General features: G+C 37.6%; 1 protein-coding gene across 1 annotated transcript in view; it reads right to left on the reverse strand.

Annotated features, from left to right (window-relative positions):
• Positions 1-713: 713 nt before the first annotated feature.
• Positions 714-22,446, reverse strand: part of DNER (delta/notch like EGF repeat containing) — a 129,840-nt gene continuing 108,107 nt past the window's right edge. The window contains exons 9-13 of the mRNA XM_054835461.1: positions 19,698-19,820; positions 16,358-16,471; positions 15,078-15,209; positions 8,477-8,723; positions 714-1,801 (exon numbers count right to left, since the gene is read on the reverse strand). Of these exons, the coding sequence (XP_054691436.1) occupies positions 1,690-1,801; positions 8,477-8,723; positions 15,078-15,209; positions 16,358-16,471; positions 19,698-19,820 (728 nt within the window). The 3' untranslated portion in view covers positions 714-1,689. The remainder of the gene's footprint in view (positions 1,802-8,476; positions 8,724-15,077; positions 15,210-16,357; positions 16,472-19,697; positions 19,821-22,446) is intronic.

Genomic DNA, 22,446 nt, shown 5'->3' on the forward strand with positions numbered 1-22,446 from the left:
TCCTAATTACGTTTGTCTTTAGAGGCTCATCTGAGGTCTGGAGATGTCAGCAGTAGCAAGGAAAGGGAAGGACTGCCTGAGACAACGTCTGCCCTCACGCAGGGGTGATCGGAAGTTTGTGTTTTCCTGAGGACATCTTTTTTCTGTCTGGAAATGTTATTTATGTGAAATATGAAGATTTTGGATTAATTCCAAGATTTCCCAACATTAAGATGTCAACCAGAGCTTAGCCCTTCAGTGCTTATCAGCCTGGAATATAACAGTGCTGACTGGACCCAGCACAGCACCACGCAGCAGCATCTATAGGTAGCTACAGCAATTTGCCTCTATGCCACACAGTCTTGGCTTCCTCAGTGGCAGGCCTCTCTGAAACACACAATCAGATCAAGCCTACTCACATAAACGAGTTGTTCTGTGACAAAACCTTACTCTTCCTGTAACTTAGTGCCCAGATTTGAAGTCAGATCCACTCAGGAACTGGCTGTAGTGCATATGGCCTGGACCGCAGGACCGCGTCATTACTCCAGTGCTGTATTTGTCTCACTTTTGAGAGATTACCCCGATAAGAAAGCCCATTTTTTCCTTTTCAAATTAACAGTTGGAATATCTTATTTCAGCACAGCTTATTTAGAGCACATTATATGCTCATGTCCTTTCAAATTTATAGACAACACTGCACTTTCAAATGAAAAAAAACCCAAAGAAACAGCTGCAATCTTCACTTGATAACATTTATTCAATATTTTCTCAAATAAGCAAGAATTTTAAGAAGCCCATAAGCAATCAAATACAGCCACAAAACCCCCATACTTATCCTAAATAAGAAGCACTATGAGAAATACACAATATTTCATGAAACGATACTGTACATCAACAACCTTTAGGAAACAAACAACTCAAACCATATGCTTAGTTTACTCACAATATAAAAAACTTTAACCTTTAAAGAAAAATATAGATTCAGTCCAATTGTAGAGTCCAATCCCATGCCCACTGAAGTCAATGGAAGTTCTCTCATTGATTTCAATGTTTAAAGGATCATGCCCTTACTTTGCCTCAAGAGGCACTTTAATTATTATACAAGGCCGAGCCTGAATACTATTACAAAAATGTCAAACATCAACTCAAGAGTATGTTTCAGCAACTTTCAGGAAATAATGGAGAAAAAGATTATCTATCCATGCATGGAATAAGGCAAAAGCTAATTCATTCAGATTAGGAATAATAATTTTTACTAGTTTCTTTTTCACAACACAAACATTTTAGACTTTTTTAATTAATGGATATATTATATATCATATTATGCTTCACATTTTTCCTACCTCTACTGAGAAAGCTGGCACTGACATATCAAAGAACTCCTCATTAATTATTGTTTTCTGTTCTGTAACGACCACAAGAAACTTATCTGGGTTTAGTAATAGTGTCTACCAAAAAAAAGCACACACTATCATAAGCTTATAGTTTATAGAGCCCAAGGTACGTTAAAATGTAATTAATGAAGTTCACAAATTCTGTTTTAAAATATTTTTCCAAACTAAAAGCTGCAGAAAATTGGTTCTTAAATATTCTACAGAAAATTCTGAAGCATCTAATGGTTTAAATTACTTATGCTTTCTTCTTAAAAATATTTAAATTAGGTTAGTAGCCCATCCTTTTGAAAAATAATCAAAAAAAAGATACACTAGATTACAAATCTTTTGTCTTAATCAGTGTAACCAAAGGTTTGTCGTCTGGGCTGTAATCTTCATAAGCAATGGGAGTTGCATCATACATTGCAGGTCGGGATTTCTTGCCAAACCTGGAAACAAAAGAAAGCATCAAATTAAAAGAAGATACATTAAAATCTTCTTGCAAACAAGAAACAGATTCCATACCAAAGGCTACAGGAATTCTGCTGCAGAATTCAGCAGTATCAGAACATGGAAAGACTAAGGAACGCAAGAGCAAAACTGATACACAGTTTTAGCGAGGCCCTAATGTTATTTTAGAGCCTGCTCTAACAACCAATATTAAGGTCAGGTCATATATATTTACAAAAAATAAATAACAGACGACTATGTGACATTTGCATTTGGAAATGCAATAGTTGTGCACTGAATTGAGTTATAAGCTGTAGGTGAAGCTTTTAAAAAAAATGAACTTGAAATCTTTGCTCACCTGAGATCCACTTGAGAAGCACATTATTTAAATTATCGACATGCTGCGCGCTATTTGCAACGCTGAAAAACATTAATGGCAGTTGCAATGCCACATGAACACACTAATCTAGCAAAGGTTCACAAGCAACAGAAGCCCACCAGCAGCGTGCTCCTCCTGGGCGACCAGCACAGGCGGTACCTGCGTGTGCGGAGAGTCGCTGTGGCTGCATCGTTGTGGCCCCAGTGCTGGCACATCCGGAACTCCTTTGGGTGCCTTTGCACTGCATAAACAATCTATCACCCTTCTGATCATTTATTAAGACACAAAAATAGTGCTAAAAATGCAACCCAAAAGTGAAAAAATTACTGAAGTGGTTTGACTACAATTACAGGAGCTTTAAATAACAAAAAGGATGATGGGAAAATGAGGCATAAAAGCGTCAAGTCTGCTTTCCATACGGACCTGATGCAGAGAAAATATTAAGAAAGAAACAGAAAGACTTATTTATGTAGTGATCTGCACAAAGGAATGTTTTTATCTCCTACTTATGTACCATATTAAGTCTATATTAATTTAAGCTGTGCACACTGGAAGGTGAGATACAGAGAATTCAGATTTTAAGATGATATTTGGAACAAAATTAACTTGATTTTCTTCCAAGATTGTTCCCGATTGTTCCAATTTAATTCTTCACTGTTTTCAAGTGATCTAGAATTGTTGACAAAACTGAAATGGCTGGAAGCATTATGATCTACATAGTGGAAATTTCATTTTTCAAAGTACTTTAACTGTGAATAAGACCTTACTAGATAAATTTCTATGCATGAATGTCTGCTTTCTTCTGTAGTTTAATACATACAGACAGGCCACATTCACTCATCAGCTTCATGATGGATAAACCTGATTTTCTGTAAATGAGATAAAATTCCAAGAATCAAGTGAACGAATCAAGTTATGGCATCTTACTAAATCACAGGCAGCAATAAATCCTGAATCATCCTTTTCTCCATCATTCTCAAGGGTTTAAAGGAAATAGAGCTACTTCACAGATACAAATGATGATGAACATTCTCCAGTGACTTAAATCAAATTTTGCCCTTTCTGACAGGTAGGGAACACATGGCTTGTTGCACATGGTGAAACAGTACAAAATCTATTCTCTTGTGTAGGTCAGGGTTGACATGTGCCCCTAATTAGAAAACACTGAGAAAAGACCACAGCACATGTGCTAGTTGTTTGTGGCCTGGCTGAGCCATCCAGCTGGTAGACCACATTGCTTTGATCAGGCGGTTCAGAAGCCAGTCTCTGCTCATAACACTAAACAGAGTTAACACAAACCTTGGAGGTCTCAAAACACAATTGTTGAATCGGAAATCTTAGTTCAATGGGCGTGTATCTAGTAGGATTGCACAAGGATGCTAATTTTATCATTTAATTCATAACATAAACCATGAAACAATTACCAATACAATCTGCAAGATACGATTCAAGGGGTAATAGTGTAAAGACACAGGTCGCTGCTACACGGTGTACTGGATCAATCATTAGGCTGCTTACAAAAAAAGCACATACAAACAAATGAAGAAAGATTTCTCCAGTGCAAATCAATACAAGATTATTCATCTAACAAAGAGTGTACACCGGATGGGGCAATCTCAACCTTGGGAAGCACTGAGTCTGGAAAAAAACTAGAGGAACATGATGGATAATCAGTTTAACATTAGCTTTAATGCTGTACTGTGTCTGAGGAACAATTATGTGCTTAGATAGGTCAATAGAGTTTATCAGTAGAACTAGGGAAGTTCCATGGTCTCTATGTTTAGCATTGATGTGTCCATTCATGAGTGATGATAGCGTTCCTATGTGTATATCAGAGATCCTTACCAGTGGCATAGGAATCATCACAAAGTCAGGTAAATGACATGAGAATGAGAAAATACATTTTGCAATGAAACATTGACTAAGAGCAACCTGTGTAACTTGACAAAGAGAGACCAAGGGCTACATAACAATTTTGGGGACAGTATATATTCAGTGTAGGAATTCTTCTTGGCACAGGCAGCTCCATGCGTGTGTGTGTATATATATGTGTGTGAGAGAGACTGCAAATTCTACTTTACATATGGAATGGGATTGCCCCTCCACTTACTTAGAAGGACATTTCAAAAGATGGCCAACCATAGAAGGTCATTAACCTCAACAATTCCATTCAAGTAGAAGACTTTTGAGAACACTGGATGGCTGAACCCTGAGGAAATGGTATCCTCCAGCTTCTGTGGGATAGGCTGGAGTTCGGAGTTTCCCCAGAAGCTGAAGAAAGAAACCACGTGTTGCTACTCTGTTCGAAAACAGCATCTGATATAAGGAGTCCACAAATAAGGTTTAAACAAGAGAAGGAAAAGAGAGAGACTAGAATTAAATCAAAAAAAGAGCATTCTTATAGGAGGAAAGGATTATTTTTGCCTCCGCAGGAGGAGAATAACAAGAAGAATAATTTCCTCTGCATTATTCAGAGAAAAGGCCATGTGCACAAGTGGTATTTTGCATTCCTTAGTATAATTGATCTATAATCCTAGAGTTCCCACAAAGTTGAGACTCTGGCAGAAGACCAAGCAATTAGTATGTGCTGTGGAGACCAGAGTACTTGTGCATGTGATCATACTTTCACAGAGGTAGCTGACTGAAACTCATCACTGAAACCTATGTTAGGAAATGGTCAGAAACCAGCATGTGCTGAAGCTCATCAGATTCAGGAAGCTTAGGATGTTGCTGTCTAACAAAGCTGACTCGAACACAGGAACGTGGAGAACATGCAGCGGAGAGAAGCTTACCCCGCTGTGACAAGATGACTTAATCTGATGAACCAGACTCTTCAGCTCACACATAGACAGAACAAGAGTCAGCACATGAAAGTTAAAATTAAAGAAACTGCATTGTTAGTAGTGCAGGAAGATACACAAAGTTTTACAGTAGTACAGTCTCTGTATCCAGATATTTTGTGAATTCATTGCGGATGCTTTTCTAAAGTGAACAATCCAGTTTCAACAACAGATCCTGGTTCCGATTCAGTGAAGTCTTATGGCTGCAGTAGCCAGTGGTCAACTATTTCATTACAGTGTTCTCTTCTGGCTTTAAAATGTATAAGCTTCAGCATAAAAGGAGTATTTATTTACTGTCTGCATAATGAATACTAAAGAGAGCTGTGCTCCATCTTGTTAGAAAACTATCCAGTTGTGATCTGCTAATCCTAAAAACATTCACTAGAAGTAGACATTTGTGAGTAATGATCCTTGAGGATATTTATTTTCTCTTACAGCAAGTACCTTGATGAGTAACAATCAAATTACAAAAAAAAAAAATAATCAAGAAAGACCTGCTGAGAAACATGAACAAGTAATTTTAAAATAATTTATTGAATATGCAACAAGCATCCACACTCCCTGGACACCTACTAACTTTAACAGAAACCTTACATTTAAAGAAAATAATCTACTTTTACTTAGGTCTACATTTTCCCAAATTACTAATGAGTTTGGGTATCTAACAGGGAAAGGGAACAATTTCAAAAGATGCTGAGAATCTATTATTTGAAAGTAGGTCTCTCAAATACAAAAATTCAGAAAATTCAAACCTTGGTATTTTTAACATGCAGATGTAAGAGCTTATGCAAAAATAACTGTAAAAGTTGTGCTCCTTTTCCTGGATTGAAATGACCAAAGCAGTGTTTTATATCTTCCTGAAACCAAAATAAACACAATAATCTTCACACTAAAACCTCTGTGAATTACCTGACTTGGCAGCTCTATCTTGGATTTTCATAAGGTATCCATTCTCTGAGAGAATTCTTTGGAATGAAAAGATTTATTTTCATTTGCATTAAGTAAGAATACCTTTCCCAAGATAGGGAAACTCTTTACTGACAAGTTCCAATAATGTGATTTTAACTGCATAATATGGATCTGAAAAAATATCATGAATATATTCCAGTCTAAGAACTTCTTTGGAGGTTACTTAACCCTGATAGAAACTTTATAAACTTCTGCCTTCAGTAATAAATGAAGATTCATTTGGAGTAAACCAGACGGTAGTAATAAAGACCTGAACTAGCTTGGCTTCCAAGATTTGAAAGGTTTCATACAGAAAATCTGTTACCATTTCCATTACCTGCCAGTGAAACGGTAAAAGACAGGGAAAATTCAGATTAGAAAGATCCTGCCTTGCTGGTACACTTTTCCTTGGTAGCCTTAGATAGAAAGCTGCCAAATTTGCTTTAAGAAATAAGTAAGAAAACCCAGGTGTTGCACAGTGTTCCTCAGGAGACCAATTCCAGCAGGGAAGTGCAAAGTACCACTTCATCGAGTGGTAACTGAACAGGATCGACATGTTCATCATTGCAGCAGTAGTAGGAGGGAGGTGTTTAATTTGAAAGATTAACAGTATCGTTTTGCACCTTGCTCTCCACCCTTGGAGACGTGTAGTACATAACAGTAGACATTCAGAAGGCCAAATAATAAAAAAAATAAAGGTTTTTATGGGCCATAAAGCAACTCCTTCCTCTCCCACTACACTACTAAAGGAAAAAGGAGTTCTCAGGGTGCGTATGGTGTGGAGATGCTGAGCTCCTACTGGAAGATATGTAAGGCTAAGTAGCAAAGGAGACTTCAAGGGAAGATTTAAAAGAACACTGAATTTATTGCTATGTTAAATCAACTATGCACATCTTTCTTTTTAAAATATTTACTGATTAATATATTTTGACAATGAACAAACGTTTCATTGTAAATCTAGTAGGAACAGTTGAAAGAGCTACTGCCCAAAGCTGCGATGTGATTAACTGAGCATGCGGGAACTCCTCATCTATTTCAGATAACTTAGATGACTTCAGCAGTGGTACAAATTAACCTATTTAATTTGCACTGAAACAAAACTGGAGTACTTGGAAAATGAATTACCAGCAATCACCAAGCAATATGTATGCATTTCTCCATGTCAATGCACAGAAATGCGTCTCCTTCCTTTCTTTTAAAAGCATTTTCATGGTAACATACACGAACATTCTTGTTGGAATTCAAAGTGATCTTGACAAATCCAAGAAATGGGAAAAAGAAACAACAGAAATGAAAGTTCTACCCTATTAAGAGAGATGTCAAATACAGAGGAAACAGCACTGATGAGGAAGCAAAATGGCACAAAAGATCTTGGGGTTAGGAAAAGATCTAACAGGTCACAAAGTTAAATCATGAGTTGCTAGTGTAATGCAAATCTCTTTTTAAAAAAAAGCAGGTTTCATTTTCAGATGTATGAACAGGAATGTCATAAATAAGATATAGGAGATGATTACTCAGTTCATGTAGTACAGGTAAAGCTTCCACTGTAATTCAAGTTTTGTGGACCACCTTTTAAAAAAAGAGAAAGACATTCCGGAGTGTGTCCCAGGGAGATAAGAAGCTGACATGATCCAGGAGGAGATACTGAAAGAATGGGTTAGTTTAGTCTAGGGAAGAAAAAGGTTGGTTTGCTTGGCTTGTTTTTATTATTAAAAAAAAAAAAAGGGGGGGGGGGGCAGCTGATGTACATGATTACTGTTAAGGGAATCATGATAAATTATTCTTCATCATAACCTGAGGAGCATTAAGAAGGAAATGGCCTAATTCATATCAAATAAAATCTAGGTTGGAAAGCCCTAACTCTGTTCAACTCCTTTAGAGGTTTTTAAAGACAAATGTTAGCAAGGAGCTAGGTATAATTAATGCTACATCAGCGCAATGCCTAGCACTTGAGCTCTTGAATCCCTTCCAGTCCTGCTGTTGTATTATTCTGACACTCAATGCCCTGGCTTGCAAGTGCTCCGTTAAAATTAAAAGTCAAAAGGCTACTATCTCTAGGAAAGCGCGTAAGAAAGATCCTCATTTTGACGCAAACGGGAACACAAAAATGAGTGATTTGAAGAGAGTCTCACTAAATAATCTGGTAAATTAGTCACAAAAAATCAACGTGGCTTTGCTATCTAATCAAATTGTGTGTATCAGTTAAAGAGTATTTACACCCCGAACGGAAGGTCTTACAGGCTAAGAATTCTGCATCTCTCCCTCTTCACCAGTTACACCAAATAAATTCAGAATAACTCCCTCTGTTTTCAAGGAGTTGTGCTGGATTATCACACTTCAGATGAGAACAGAATAGGGATCAAAAAGAACAACAGGCAACATTGGTGATCCTGTCTTTTCACAGCGAGGCAGCCCATTCTCTGCCAACAGCAGTTAGATGCACTGCGCATGGACTGAAATTATGTACCGTAACAGATTTCTTTTAATTTACCATCCCCAGAACAAACCTGGCATGTCGGATAGAAGCAATTGCACTACTGAATTCACTGTCAATGCTTCTACAGTTGTAAAATTCTTCATAGGCTGGCCTGGAAGAGCCTTGATATTCAATGCGGCTGATGCGACATATTCCCACAATCAGAATGATCAGCATCAGGACAAAGGCTACGCAGAGAGCCCCAATTATGATGTAGAGGGAGTGACGAGGCATATTTGTTAGACTCTCTGCCATATGCCCAGACTTCCACTGCAGATCTGCCAATAAGAAATGAAAGGTTATCATTAATTAGTATTTTATATCCTTCCTGCTGAATAGAATTATGCTATGGTATTCACTTTCAATATTTCTGTGGAGACTTTTGAAGCTAGAGGGATATGTAATTTGAACCTTCCCAGTCTCCGTTATGGATACGTCACCATGCCTAACATGCAACAACTTTGAATAGCACGATCTTGATCCTTCACCCATCTTTCTTGTAGATTTTTAAAGTCATATAGGAACACTTACCTAGTCTGATCCCCTGTATAATCCAAGTCATAGAAAGGCATCTAGTTATTCTTGTGGTATAATACACTATATGCTCTCCAAAGGCAGGTAGGTTTTATTTAAAAGCTTCTAGTAATCCACCAATTCTCTGTGCAGTTTGTTCTAATAGTTAGTGAATGCTTCTACTAAAACGTGTGGTTTAATATGTATTAAACATACTTGGGTTTTAACTTGAAACACGGGGGTTTGTTATGCCTGTCTCCACCAGACTGCAGAGACTTCAAAACCAGCACTTCAAGGCATCTCATAAGATGCTACAGTACTGAGCCCACTGGAGTCTTCTCTCAAGCATAATTTCCCTGAGAGGTCTCAGAGCAGACCTTAAAGTAAAGCCAGTCTGGAAGAGGCTTCTTGTATTTATGTATTCCAGACCTTCTTTATAAATATTCTTGATGCCCAAACTATTATCTGTCAATGCCAAACAGATTGCCTATGTCCTCAGATCTGTTTTTCTCTAGCATGGGTCAGAGTATTTCTAATTAACCTGTACTTCCCTCTAGGGTTCATTTTTGGCAGTCTTTTAAGCCTATGGTCTCATGAATTATTTCAAATCAGGAACGGACTTGAATCATTCTGAGTACAGAAATCTGACACTCTGAAAAAATTATTTCTAGCAGGTGACTGTTCTTTTTTCAAATGGACTTCTGCTTTGGACTGGTTTAGAAACTCCCTTAATCACATACAGTCTGGAAACAGGGCTATCAAGCATATGCCTTGAGAATTGAAGATATTTTAGAAGTCATTTCTTGAGGATGTTGATGATGATAGGTAACAAATTTGAGCACCTGAGCTGAAATCACAAGTTTAGTGGCATCTGTGGATATAATCTCCATCTATGGTAGAAATACAGGGGAATGTATAAGTAGGAAAAAAAAAAAATCCATTTTAGAGGAAGGTGGGGAGAAAGCCTGAAGCTGTAACATGTGGGATTGACCTGGGCAGAATCTGAAGAAATGGTTGCTCTGTGTTTACAATAGTAAAGGTTGTCCCGGAGCATCTCTGAGCTTGGGCTTGCTTAGACTTTTTGTCTGCAAATGTGAGCTGAGCTTACAGGACTGACTGCTTGTTTGAGTTACCTTCTTCAGAGATCAGTAAAGTTTTGATCAGCCTGAATCATTCAGTGATTTAATGTTTCTAAACTGCTGTTACTGCAATTTGCCCAGTTGGGATATGAGGGAGAGAATCCAGCTGTGCTCTGTGCAGTTTGGGATGGGTTTCTATTTCTGTTCTGCAGCACATTTGTCACACACGGTGGTTTCTGTCAGGTTGTCACACTAGACCAAATTCAGATCTAACGTGTGCAGATATATGGCAAGACAGTTCTGATTTAGATTCCGCGTCTTCCATCTCTGGATGATAAGGATGAGAGAAATTTCTTCCTTTCTTCCTCACCAGATAAAAATACAAAGATTAACAGTTTATACTCCAAAGATTAGAAGGAACGTATGACAGCTCAAAATCGCAGTATTCTCAGTTGTCATAGTAATGTTTATAAAATTAATTAAGAATTAGATTTCAATGCGTACCACACAGTCTGTACTGGAAATAATAATAAAATCATAATGGTGGTTTTAACCTACCACATGGCTTGGCTTACCTTGGTAACTACATTAAAAATTACAAAAGTGGCAAAGGTAATGATATTAACAAATAACCAGAAGGAATTAGAGAATTCATATGAGACATTTTGTAAGCATTTTTATAGTGAATTCTCCATTAACTTTTTAGGCAAATACATTTAATTTTTAAAGGAAAAATATCGTCTTTATAATTAAGACCAATTTAATCCTACTTAATTTGAATTGCTAACACTGGTAATGACAATAAGATGATATAATAAATATCACAGTTCATCTGGGCAACATACATCTTGTCTATTTTGTTGTATATGCAGCACTTGAAAATTAAAGAGTACGGTTTGACAAGAAGATAACCCTGAAATCCTGCTAGGGACTTCAAGCAGATAAAACAGCTGGTGAAAAAATGAGGAGCTATGAATAGTAAATAGAGAGTTGTTCTACAAAAGAGACTGAGTACCAACAGTCTCCTTTATGGCTAGTAACAGAAAATCACAAAAGATAAAATGTGATCTATTTAGTCAAAGGACTCCTGAACACCAGCTTGTCTCCCTCTTGAGAAGCCAGAAGCCTGGCTTCATCATGTCTTTTCTGGCATTCAGAGCGATGGTTCAATACAAAGGAAGTCAGTATGAAGTGTTTAAATTTAATTTTCAATACATTTTTAACCATTATGCACAAATTGCTGAAACAATATGATAAATACAACAAGGAGATATGGAAAGATGAACAGAAGCAGATCTACTAATAGATTCAATCGTTAGAGCTGAACAGAAATCCACTGCACCATAGATTCAACTCCAGAAGTACGATCAGAAGTGCTGCACCTGTTTATAAAAGAGCTGGATATGGCCTTTCTAGATATGATTAGAATTGGGTTCACATCAGTTGGTCAACTCATAACTCAGGGAAAGACAGTAAGCACAAAGATCTTCCCATGGATACATAGTTCTGTAGAAAAAAAATCTGCAGATCAAAATGCTTTTAAATCCTTTCTGCAAAGCGATTTCTTCAAAAAAATCAATCCCTCTCTATTTGCATAATCCTTTGTATACCTGTTAAAATCCAAGCGCTTTAGGAAAGCTTCCTCAGCTTTGTGTATAAGCCACTGCCTTGGTTAGAGAGGCTGCATGTCCATATGTCGTGGTTTAACCCAGCAAGCAGCTAAGGCAACCACACGGCCATTTGCTCACACCCGCCCCCCACAGTGGGATGGAGGGAGAGAATAAAAAAAAAAAAAAAAAGATAAAATTCATGTGTTGAGATACAGTTTAATATGACAGAAAAGGAAGATGAAGATGATGATGATAACAAGTGATGCACAGCACAATTGCTTACCACCTGCAGACCACCAACACCCAGCTAGCTCCCGAGCTGTGGTCCCAATCCCTGGCCAGCTTCCCCCCCAGTTATATATTGAGCATGATGTCATATGGTATGGAATATCCCTTTGGCCAGTTGGGGTCAGCTGTCCTAGCTGTGTCCCATCCTAGCTTCTTGTTCACCCTCACCCTCTTCGCTGAGTATGAGAAGCCAAAAAGTCCTTGACTTGGTGTAAACATTGCCCAGCAACAACCACAACATCAGTGCGTTATCAACATTATTCTCATCCTAAATCCAAAACACAGCATTATACCCACTACTAGGAAGAAAATTAACTCTATCCCAGCCAAAACCAGGACGCCATACTGCTATCTGACTATGGTGAAGTATCATGGTGTCCCATAACAAAACATCGTTTTACTTTGATGCTGCATCAAAGTGACTTTAATAGCAAGGGAACATCAGACATTTACTGACGTTAAGCTTATTGAAGAAACTATTGATTACCCTCCAATTTTACACTTAATTGTTCTTCAAAACATATCTTTATGACTATGCAAAGATTTTTTTTCCTGTTTTAATTCCTTTAAGACCAATCAAACCAGAATTTTCTAGCTTGCATTTTTTATATCTTCCATATAATTATTATTATTACATATATACATATACACTCTATTAGCTATCCTGATTTGTTGGATTAAAACCACAGTAATTTCAGCCTCTTCAATTGAGAACAATTACCGTAATACTATATGATTTATTCTCCAAATACTGAGATGGAAAGAAAAGGTCTAGTATTTCTGGTTGAGAATCAGCCCTGCAGTGTTATCAATGCCAGTTAACGCTCAGATAATCCCCTGCCTCCTGCCAGAGCAGTCACAAGATAAAAGAACAAATCAGTTAGTAAAAGGCTTAAAACAGCAACAAAGTGCTGTTGCTTCTTCCCATCATTTTAACTTACACAATTTGCAAGTGTGTAACACAAGCAGAAAATCCGAGCTCTTGAGCAGCAGGCAAGGCCACTGCAGTTCAACTATAAACAGATGCTACGTGTAGAGAAATATGCACTAGGCAGAGACAATCCCCGTGCTTGAGAGAACAAAGTTTAGACAGAGTTTTATCCACTCACTCTGTCATACGCTTACAAATGAGGTCAGAAAGGAGTTACTATTTACCAACCACAGATGTAAGCTTGACCCTACCTGTCATAAATAGTACGTAGGGGCATGTGTCCCTCACAGGGGGAAGTAGGAAAAATTGAGTAGCTGAACAGTAGAAAGGGCTCCCTCCACCCTCTGTTCTTCTTCTCTCATTTTCCCATGCATTGCACACACCTCACTATGCATCTGTGGTGCAAACAGTCAAACTCTTAGTGGCTAGAGCATGACAGCCAAAGGAGGCTGGACTCCAGAACAAGCATCACTGATTTCATATAGCACATTGGCAGGGTTCAGAAAGCATGCAAGTCCATCTGTTTCCCTTTGGCATCTGTTCACCCATAACATAACAGAAATGTAATTGTTCCTACACTGAGGTACTCCAAGAACTATGATTCCAGGGTGATTATTGCTTTCTCCAAGAACTAAGCTCATCTGCCCGTCAGCCCACTACTTATTAGCCAAGGCAGGTAGAATTACACTGCCTTGCTGATCACCTTGGACATGCGTGCTTCAGGTAACACTAACAACAGCCATGTCAGTAAAAGCTCATCTGAGCATCTTTTAGCATGAGCAATATCGCATACAGGTAGCACACAGCATTGCGCTCCCAACGACACAATGGCTCTGTACCACACAGGGAAGCGCGTGCGCCATTCACAGAGACAACAAAAAGGCAGTGCTGTCACCATCTCTGGACTAGCTAGCAATGCTCTTCTGCAGTCTTTGCTTTCAACAGAAAGCACTGAAACTGAATTCATGACCAACAATTACAGGGAGAGAAGGTCATAAACCTGTCAAGATAAAACTTTTGTGTCAGTCCAGGTGCGAACAGAGTTGTCTTCTGGGTTAAAGTAAGGACTAATATCAAGAATAGAAATCAACTTAAAAAGTAGTCAATATATTTAAGTAAAGTTTAAGTAAAAGAGAGAAGCTTCATATGCTCCTTGTGTAAATGAGATAGTGAAAACATTTTTTATTCCAGCCTTTATGTAGGTATTTTCTGATGAATGTACAATAGGAGCTTTCTGAGTCCCTTCTTCTGTTTGTTTTTTAATCTATCACCTATCCCTGCATCATTAGCAGTGGTGTAAGTCCCCTCACACAAACTTGTGTATCTGTATAATGACTTGAAGGGATCTATGAACACAGTGCCTGAGCATTTAAGCAGTTAAATACACAGCTAAACTCCCTAGTGAAGACAACATATATAGCCCAAGAACAAGACATCAGGGAAATACAAAGCAGCTCCGTGAGCAGCAGAACTAATGAAGCCTAACTTCCACTTTAAGTCTTCTACAGCTGGGCTTTATACTTTCTTCCTCTCATGGGCTGTCTAATGCTCCATAAGGATGTGGTTACACTTAATCTTTTCTCTGTACTAAGAAGTGAGATCACACTGAAGCTATTCCTTCACTAGACCCACCAATGGAACTTCTCTGTCTTACTAAATGCTTAGGAAATATTTTGGTTTTGAGACCTTTACTTTTCTAACAAATGTGTTGGAAATTGGCGTATGGTTGGAAAAGTTATTCCTGAAAAAGTTGGTAAATATATGCACACCCAAGTCATAGCACAATTACACAGGACTTGTTTCCTTAGGTAAGCACATTCACAATTGTGTTGCTGAAACCACTAGAACTGCAGGTGCTCAGATGTCAACACAAGTCTGTTAGGACCATGCTTATAGCACTATGGAAGTATGCTTTACCCAAGGTACGTATGAAAGTAAGCTTTGAAGCATAAGTGCAATTAAAAGGCAAACTGCTTAGTGCCCAGCTGTGAGACAGCACCTCTGACAATCAAATCCAAAGTAGGGTGCCCAGAAACAGAATTTTCTAACTTTCATAGCCACTTTTGAAATGTTATGGCCTAAAATAAAGTGCATTTAACAGAATTTTGATAATTTACAGATGATTCAGAGTATTCATGCAGATAGGTATTTAGAGACAAATATAAATTTCTTTATTATAATGTATCATTTTTAGAAAACTACAAAACTTACATATTTCGCAGTTTGCACCAACCCATCCATGTGGACAATGGCAGATGTAACCACCAGGCTGATCTATGCAAGTTCCAGCATGGTGACATGGGTTGCTGTCACAGTCATTTACATCAATTTCACATTCTTCACCTTATATCACAGAAGAAGAAAAAAAAAAACCAACAAAAAACAAACTTCTATATAGTGGATGCCTCAGGTAGCAGGCACATCAGCAGTCATTAGATTTTTCTCTAGCTGCAAAACACCTTGCAGCTCAATAGCATCTTTATTCTCAGAACATTAAAAGTATTCTATAACTGTTTCATGAAATAAGTCCCACATAGCCTCCAGTAAGGAAATCTATTCCTCATTCAACCAGGTAGAAACAAAGTCGGAGGGCTAAGTGACTTGACTAACTTCACCCAGATTATGTGTCTCATTTCTTTAAATAAAAGTTCCATCCCAAGAAAATGTGGTATACAATTTATCACGTATATTCTGAAGTGCTATACAATAATGTAGATAATCAGTGCCTCTGAGAAACAGCCACTGTAGAACGGTATGGTGGGTTGACCCTGGCTGGACGCCAGATGCCCACCAAGCCGCTCTATCACTCCTCTCCTCAGCTGGATGGGGAGGGGGGAGAAAATAAAATGGAAAAAAACTTGTGGCAAGATAAATGCTATCACATTGGATGTTACCTTATATGACTAACAGAGCATCAGGTTGTAAATTATCTTGACAGCAGATATTTGGATTACACCAATCAAATCAGGTTAAATGCAAGGCCAAAGGATTAAATGGGCTGCTTACCATTACTCTGAAAGTGTAAATTGATTCATAACAAGCACTTTAGGGCTTTTAGCAATTGCATATTAAGGTAATGTGAATCTGCAACGGAATAAGTTGTTTCTTCAGCTCCCAGTAACTAAGGTCAATGTTAAAACATTTTTCAGTTTCAACAGTGTCCAATTAGTATATTGCCTTACCCGGAAGTCTTCAAAATTTTTTAAAATGCAATCTTGTCTCAAGCAGTAAGGTCATAAGGCATGTTAAATAGCTGTTAGCTTAGTGAATTCTCTTTAGTAACAGGCTTTTTTTGCTGCAAAATTTTTAAAGTTCAAAGTGGTTGCAAATAATGTCAAGAACTTTTCATTCTCACTAGACTGCTTATATTTCAGCAAAGTCCAAATTAATTTGTTTCTTTGAAGAGACACAGTCTTACTTGGTATTTGTCTTCTTTTGGACACAGTGAACACTGACAACTAGACGTTCTGTGTAATGTACAAATTACTTGCCTGTATATCCAGGTGCACAAATACATGTAGCATTTAGACCTTCGCTGTCACAAGTGCCACCATTCTGACAGTTGATGTTAACACAAGGATCTTTGTATAATTCACAGTGCCTTCCTGAAAGATAAAAATAGTAATTGCCATTAACATGACCTATACTGACAGCATGAAATCAGTACATGCGATAACTTAACTTCACCTGGACGAGCACAATGATGTGCAGCCTCCAAACCTGCCCTATTAGGCTAATGCCATAAGACTAAAGCCATATATTTTATGGTGGCTAAATTTTCTTTTTTTTTTTAAACACACGTGCCTTCTCTCTGCTCTTCCCACCCACCGAGGCTTTGGGATAAGAGAGGTAGGGCAATTTCTGTTAACAAGAACTGCTGGAGCATCTATGAAAAAACAATGGTATAATAAAGCTTAATTTCCTCAGCTATCTAATATCCTTCAATAAAATGTAGACAATAATTGTCTTTAGTAAGAATTTTATGTAATAACTTCTTTCATAAAATACATAAGCATTCTGATGCTTCTCATTGACTTTTGCAGGGAACCAAGGAGTATAACTAAGGCAATAAAAAGAGAAATTAATTAATTCAAATGTATATCTAAAAGTAAATAATTGGGTTTGCTCAACTTCATGCCACTACCTTCGCTGTCTCATTCTCAGGTGTGGGTTATGTGAATTCAGCAGCTTTGCCTTGCAGAAGACAGTGCAAACCGTATCTGGCATACAGAACATAAAGCACAGCAGATTCCCACCTGGGGATGGGGAGAGAGGCTCCGCTGCCACTGCTACACGGTCATTTTCTCTGGATCTACTTTTCAGATAAAACTAGAAAAATCAATACCTGAATGACTTAATCAGTGCATGGATGACACTGAAACATGAAAAAATAAATGTACCTATATGAATAATGAATGATTGGTGGCACTTCATTTATAATGTATCTACTACAGTGAAATTAGCTTGCATTTAAAATACCTGCTTAAATTAATGTAAGTTTTAAGTCTAAATCTAAGTCTTATTACCATTCTTTGCTTGGGAATTAATCTAAAGTGACCACTTAGCTAAAATCCTAAGTTATCTTCGAGTTTGCTTGTTCTTATACTTTTTACAAGAATTTTAGCAAACTGAAGAGCAGGACAGGGTTCTGAATGCTTCCATGTGATAACCCAAATTACAAACACATTTTTTTCACTTTTTAAGGTGGTTCATGTTTCCAAATCCTTACTGTCCTGCAAACTGTAAAGAAAATGTTTCTAATCATGAGGTAGTGAATGACAGTGAAGGAATGATGTTGCTTGTGGAGATTACAGAACCTACAATGATGGAGGACTAGAAGAGGTTAGACAAATACATGTGAAAAGTGGACATGCAGCTGATCCTGCCTTACTCCTTCCCAACCTCTTTCATGAAATACCAATTGTGTTGCTCTAGAATTGGGCAGTTTGTGAATTTGAATTTGGAGAGTTTGAGATGCAGAACTATACAGAGGTAAAATTAGTGAGAAAATAGTCTCTTTAGAGAAAAGAATACAAGAAAGAAAAATCTATACAAAAAAGGAAGAAATTTGACACATAATATATCAGATGTATGCATAGAAGGAAATTTATTTAATGCGTGAACAATTAAAAGGAATGAACTTAGTTCTCTAATGTTCAACACTGGTTATGTACAGCAATGCAAGCTTACATGAGTTATATAAAAACAATCATCTCAAGTTAATAGTGATAATTAAAAAAATATAAACCAACTTATTTTATTTTTTCTTAATATACGTATATGTACACACAGACATGTACACACTCAGCTAGGGACCTGCTGAAATCATTTTGTCAGTTTGTCAGCAGCAAAAAGGCAGAGCACGCTAAGGTTGAGCATCCTGCAGCTAAGCAGCAGAAGGCGGCTAAGCAGAAGCCCCCAGGTCCATGCTGGCACATACCTCAGCCCAGAGCAGCGACACCAGCTCCGGTCTATTTGCCAGCCGGGGGGGTGTGGGGGCAGAAGGGGGGGCTGCAGACGGGGACGTCTGCGTTGGTGGTGGTAAAACAGAGGCCTCTAATGGCCTGCGTTACATCTTGAGCTGGGTACCTCAGCTCTATTCAGTAGTGTCACTGAACACCTTAAGTACTGGAAGGAAGAAAGCTCAGTAATCAGCCAAAACTGCTTACAGGACCAGGTCCCCCGCTTTCACTTAAAGCAAAACGTGCTGCACGCACAGTGCTTTCAAATGCATGTACAGGCTGGATGAGAACAGACCATGAAGTCATAACATTATGGTTAAGTGCTCTTTAAACTATCATGAAAAGCTGAGGGTCATATCCGCACTAAGCCTCTAAAATGATGAATTCTGTATCTATTGTCAAAGAGGAGTGCAATCACCAGCATGAAATACATATTTAGCCTCAAGCAGCTGTTAAGTGAGCGTTACTCATCAACACAGATAAGGATTGATACGATTAATGAGAAAATGCTGTGGTAATGTTCCTTAAAACATAGTCATTCCATGTAAAATATATACTTTTTTTAATACTAATAACATAGAAAATTACATTCAAAATTTTCTCACAGCACGATTTGAAACCGAATTCACAAAAAAAGTATCATTTTAGCCCTTCACAGAAGGATGTCACAGACTGCTGATACATGCTGCTCGGTGTAAACCTGAAATCCACTGCAAGATAAAAGATTTTGTACAACAAAACACACACTTTTCTGCTCTATTTTATAAATTACTTAAGAAATGCCAGACCAATTCCATTTGCACATACCCAGGAATAGCTGCAGTTAACATGGGAAAGCAGTTACAGACCTACTACTGTCTCTGGGCTTTACAGTCTTTTAAATGAACAATCAACATAAAACTTTCATTTTTACTCTGTTGTGCTAATTTGTTTCAAATACTAATCTTTTACTACTATGTTTTTAACTCACTTCACTGGAGAAAATAAGTAAAAAGTGAATTTGGAAAGACCTCCACATAATGACTTCTAACAGTAACTGATGAAAAATTTTATTACGTTTTCTTTTAAAAACTCATCACTTTCTAACATATCTTTAAAAAGCAGAAAAAAGAACACCTAAGAAGAACAGAGAGAAGCCATTTGTTGCCAGACAAGGACATACATTCCTCAGACCAGCTAAATCTGAACTATTCATTTGAATAAAGAGTATGGGATCAAGATCTACACTGAAGTTTGTTTCCATTAATTTTAGATGTGGGATTTATTTCTGCTCAATGGAGGATATTGTGTATCTCTGTTTGTAACAGAACCTACCATCAAAAATACATAGAACAAGTCAAAAAAAAAGAAGAGGCAAAGCCCATTTCACCTTCATATTCAGCAAGGCACACACACTCATAGCTGTTGACGTGGTCTCTGCAGGTGGCTCCGTTCTGGCAGGGTGCAGAAAGGCATTCGTTATATTCCTCTTCACAGTAAAGGCCATGGTAACCTAAATCACACACAGAGGAAATAAAACAAGCTATGAAGCACTTCCCAGTCAAAATTAACAAATTAGGCAACGATAGACTGTGGGCAGATACTTGCTAATTGAAATATACTGTGCAGACAGATACATGTTAAGCCACTGATTTTAAGGACGTCTGCTCCCAGGTGCAAGTCACCAAAAAAAATCCTGGAAGCACAATGTTCTGAGAGAAGCCCCAGCCATCGCCCCCTGCAATAAACCACAGCGAGGCCGTGAGCGTGGACACTGGTGACCAAGGCCACTAGGAACATCGTGAATACCCACACTCTGATTGGAAAAAGGAATAAACCAATATCAACGTATGTATCTCCTAGCTTTCTTGGATCCTTGCATCGAAGCCACTTTTCATCAAAGTGGTGATAATTGTATAGCAGTAGTTAGAATGATAGTTTAACTTTAATGCTGTACAATGTCAAAACACTGTAGAAGCATTAAGATACTTAATTTTTTACAGTCTTCCCAAGCTGTAGGCAGGTATTATGGCCTGATTATGCAGGCATAGAAAGTAGCCCAGAAAAGCTACAAGACCTCTTAATGGCCACTGAGTCATTTGTATCAGGAGGTAAGAAATAAGGAGTTAATCCACTTGAAATAGCACTTTTCTCATTATTTAGTGTGCCATACAATCATTAGTCTTAACAGTAATTGAAATTACTTTCTAGACATAGTGTATTAGGTCAAAGTAGTACCTACTCATATTAAGTAACTGCATTAATTAGTATAGTGTAACAGAGGAAAAAAATAGCTGTAATGCTAAAATATGTTTGCCTGATAATATTGGTTACTTGGTATTAAATATGAAAAATCATAAGGCTGGTCATTTTGAAGACTATTATATTTGATACCAAGAAGCTTATTCAATTCTTCTTCAATAGACCCAGGTTATATTTTTGTTAATAAAAAACTTCCTCTCCTCTTTCTTGTTACTTTTTTCTTTTCTTTTTTTTTTTTTTCTCTTTCTTAAGGTAAGGGCTTTCCAACTCCAGAAACAATGTGTAAATTTATAGGTAATTAATACATCAACAAGAGAAAAAGAGATTGGTCATAATGCTTAGTAAGTACACATAATGCATTTAAATGCAACATAAATATTGCTTTCTCCCTGACAGACAAGCACTAGCATAGAAGAATTGTAAAACTGCTAGCATGTTTGACCAATGAAAAAAGTACCAGGTGATTTGCTCGCATCTTTCTAAACAGTTGTTTCCCCCTCTCTGAGGGCACAGGGAGTGCTTCATAATTAGCCAAATTACCTTTAGGGGAAGGTTCACAATTTAATAGGTTAAACAAAGCATGTTCTTATCTTTTTGAAAGTACAAATACAAATAGTACAAATATTTCTACTAAAACATGCATCTTTCATAATGTTTACCCCCTTCCTGGAAATTATAGAAAATAACGGAGTGACCAAACTTTTGTATTTTCTACATCTGTTCAACTGTCAGCTACGTGCTGCTAATAACTGCAGGTCCTCACATCTGACCTGGGGCATCACACAGCCTACCTCCCTCTCAAGCAAACCAAAGGCCACACAGTTAACATCACCTGAACTGACTGGATAATTAACACAAATTAGTGGTTCAGATGTTTTAGTAAATGGTTTGGCTTCATGAAACCATAGCACCATCTCCTCTTTACTCATCCATGAAAAGGGGAGGACAGAAATTCTAGCCCATAGTATTGTGCACAGAGTAATGCCAGAGACTTGGTACACAGCGGTTACTGCACACTCTTTTTTCTGTTGAGCTGTTATTTTATAATATGTGCCTGGTACTGAAATCAATGTAGACTGGGAGAATTTTTATTTGTTATAAACAAAAGCTTGTCTCTATTTGTCAGCTTCCCTCAATGTTCTCGACATTTCATTCTGATGAAGGTTTATATTACACATTTAAAAAGGCAGTTTCAAATATGCTTTCATATTAAAAACAGTTTCACAAAGAACCATCATACAGAGAAGATATGTCATGGAATGTTAACAGTACATAAGGACACTCTTCCCACCCCACCATGGATTAATTTTGGTTAAATCCATTAAACATTTACCCTTCTTGACTCATCATAGCCGATATTCCCCTTGACCTCCTGTTAGTGTGATATAATACCATGAATATGTACTTGCAATCTATAATATAATACCATGCACTGGAACACTGTTTATATGCTTTTTAAAATCTTGATTTACTCATTACATATAGCTATAAAAGCAATCGATGAATGAGCATACAGTGCAGATGCAATGGACATGAATAAAGATGCCAGGGAAAAGGCCTAAAATGCAGAGTGTAGATTCTGCAATGTCATTTTACTTCTTCAGATAATCTCTAGTTAGTAGCAAAACTTACAGCCATGCAATGAGGGTATCTTTCATGAACAAAGAACCAAAGAGAGGGGTGGATTCTCATCTTAGGAAGCGGTAATCTAGATTCACTCTCCTGGTCTAAATTTTTCCCCAAATTCTCACAGAACCATAGGTAACATGACAAATGCCACCTCCAGACACCATTTCCATCCCCCTCCCTATTATGGATAATTCAAAATGAAACTGTGTGAAGATGCAACATGTTAGTACTACATAGGATGTATATGC

The sequence above is a fragment of the Grus americana genome, chromosome 9, assembly GCF_028858705.1.
Source record: "Grus americana isolate bGruAme1 chromosome 9, bGruAme1.mat, whole genome shotgun sequence".
Classification (NCBI taxonomy): domain Eukaryota; kingdom Metazoa; phylum Chordata; class Aves; order Gruiformes; family Gruidae; genus Grus; species Grus americana.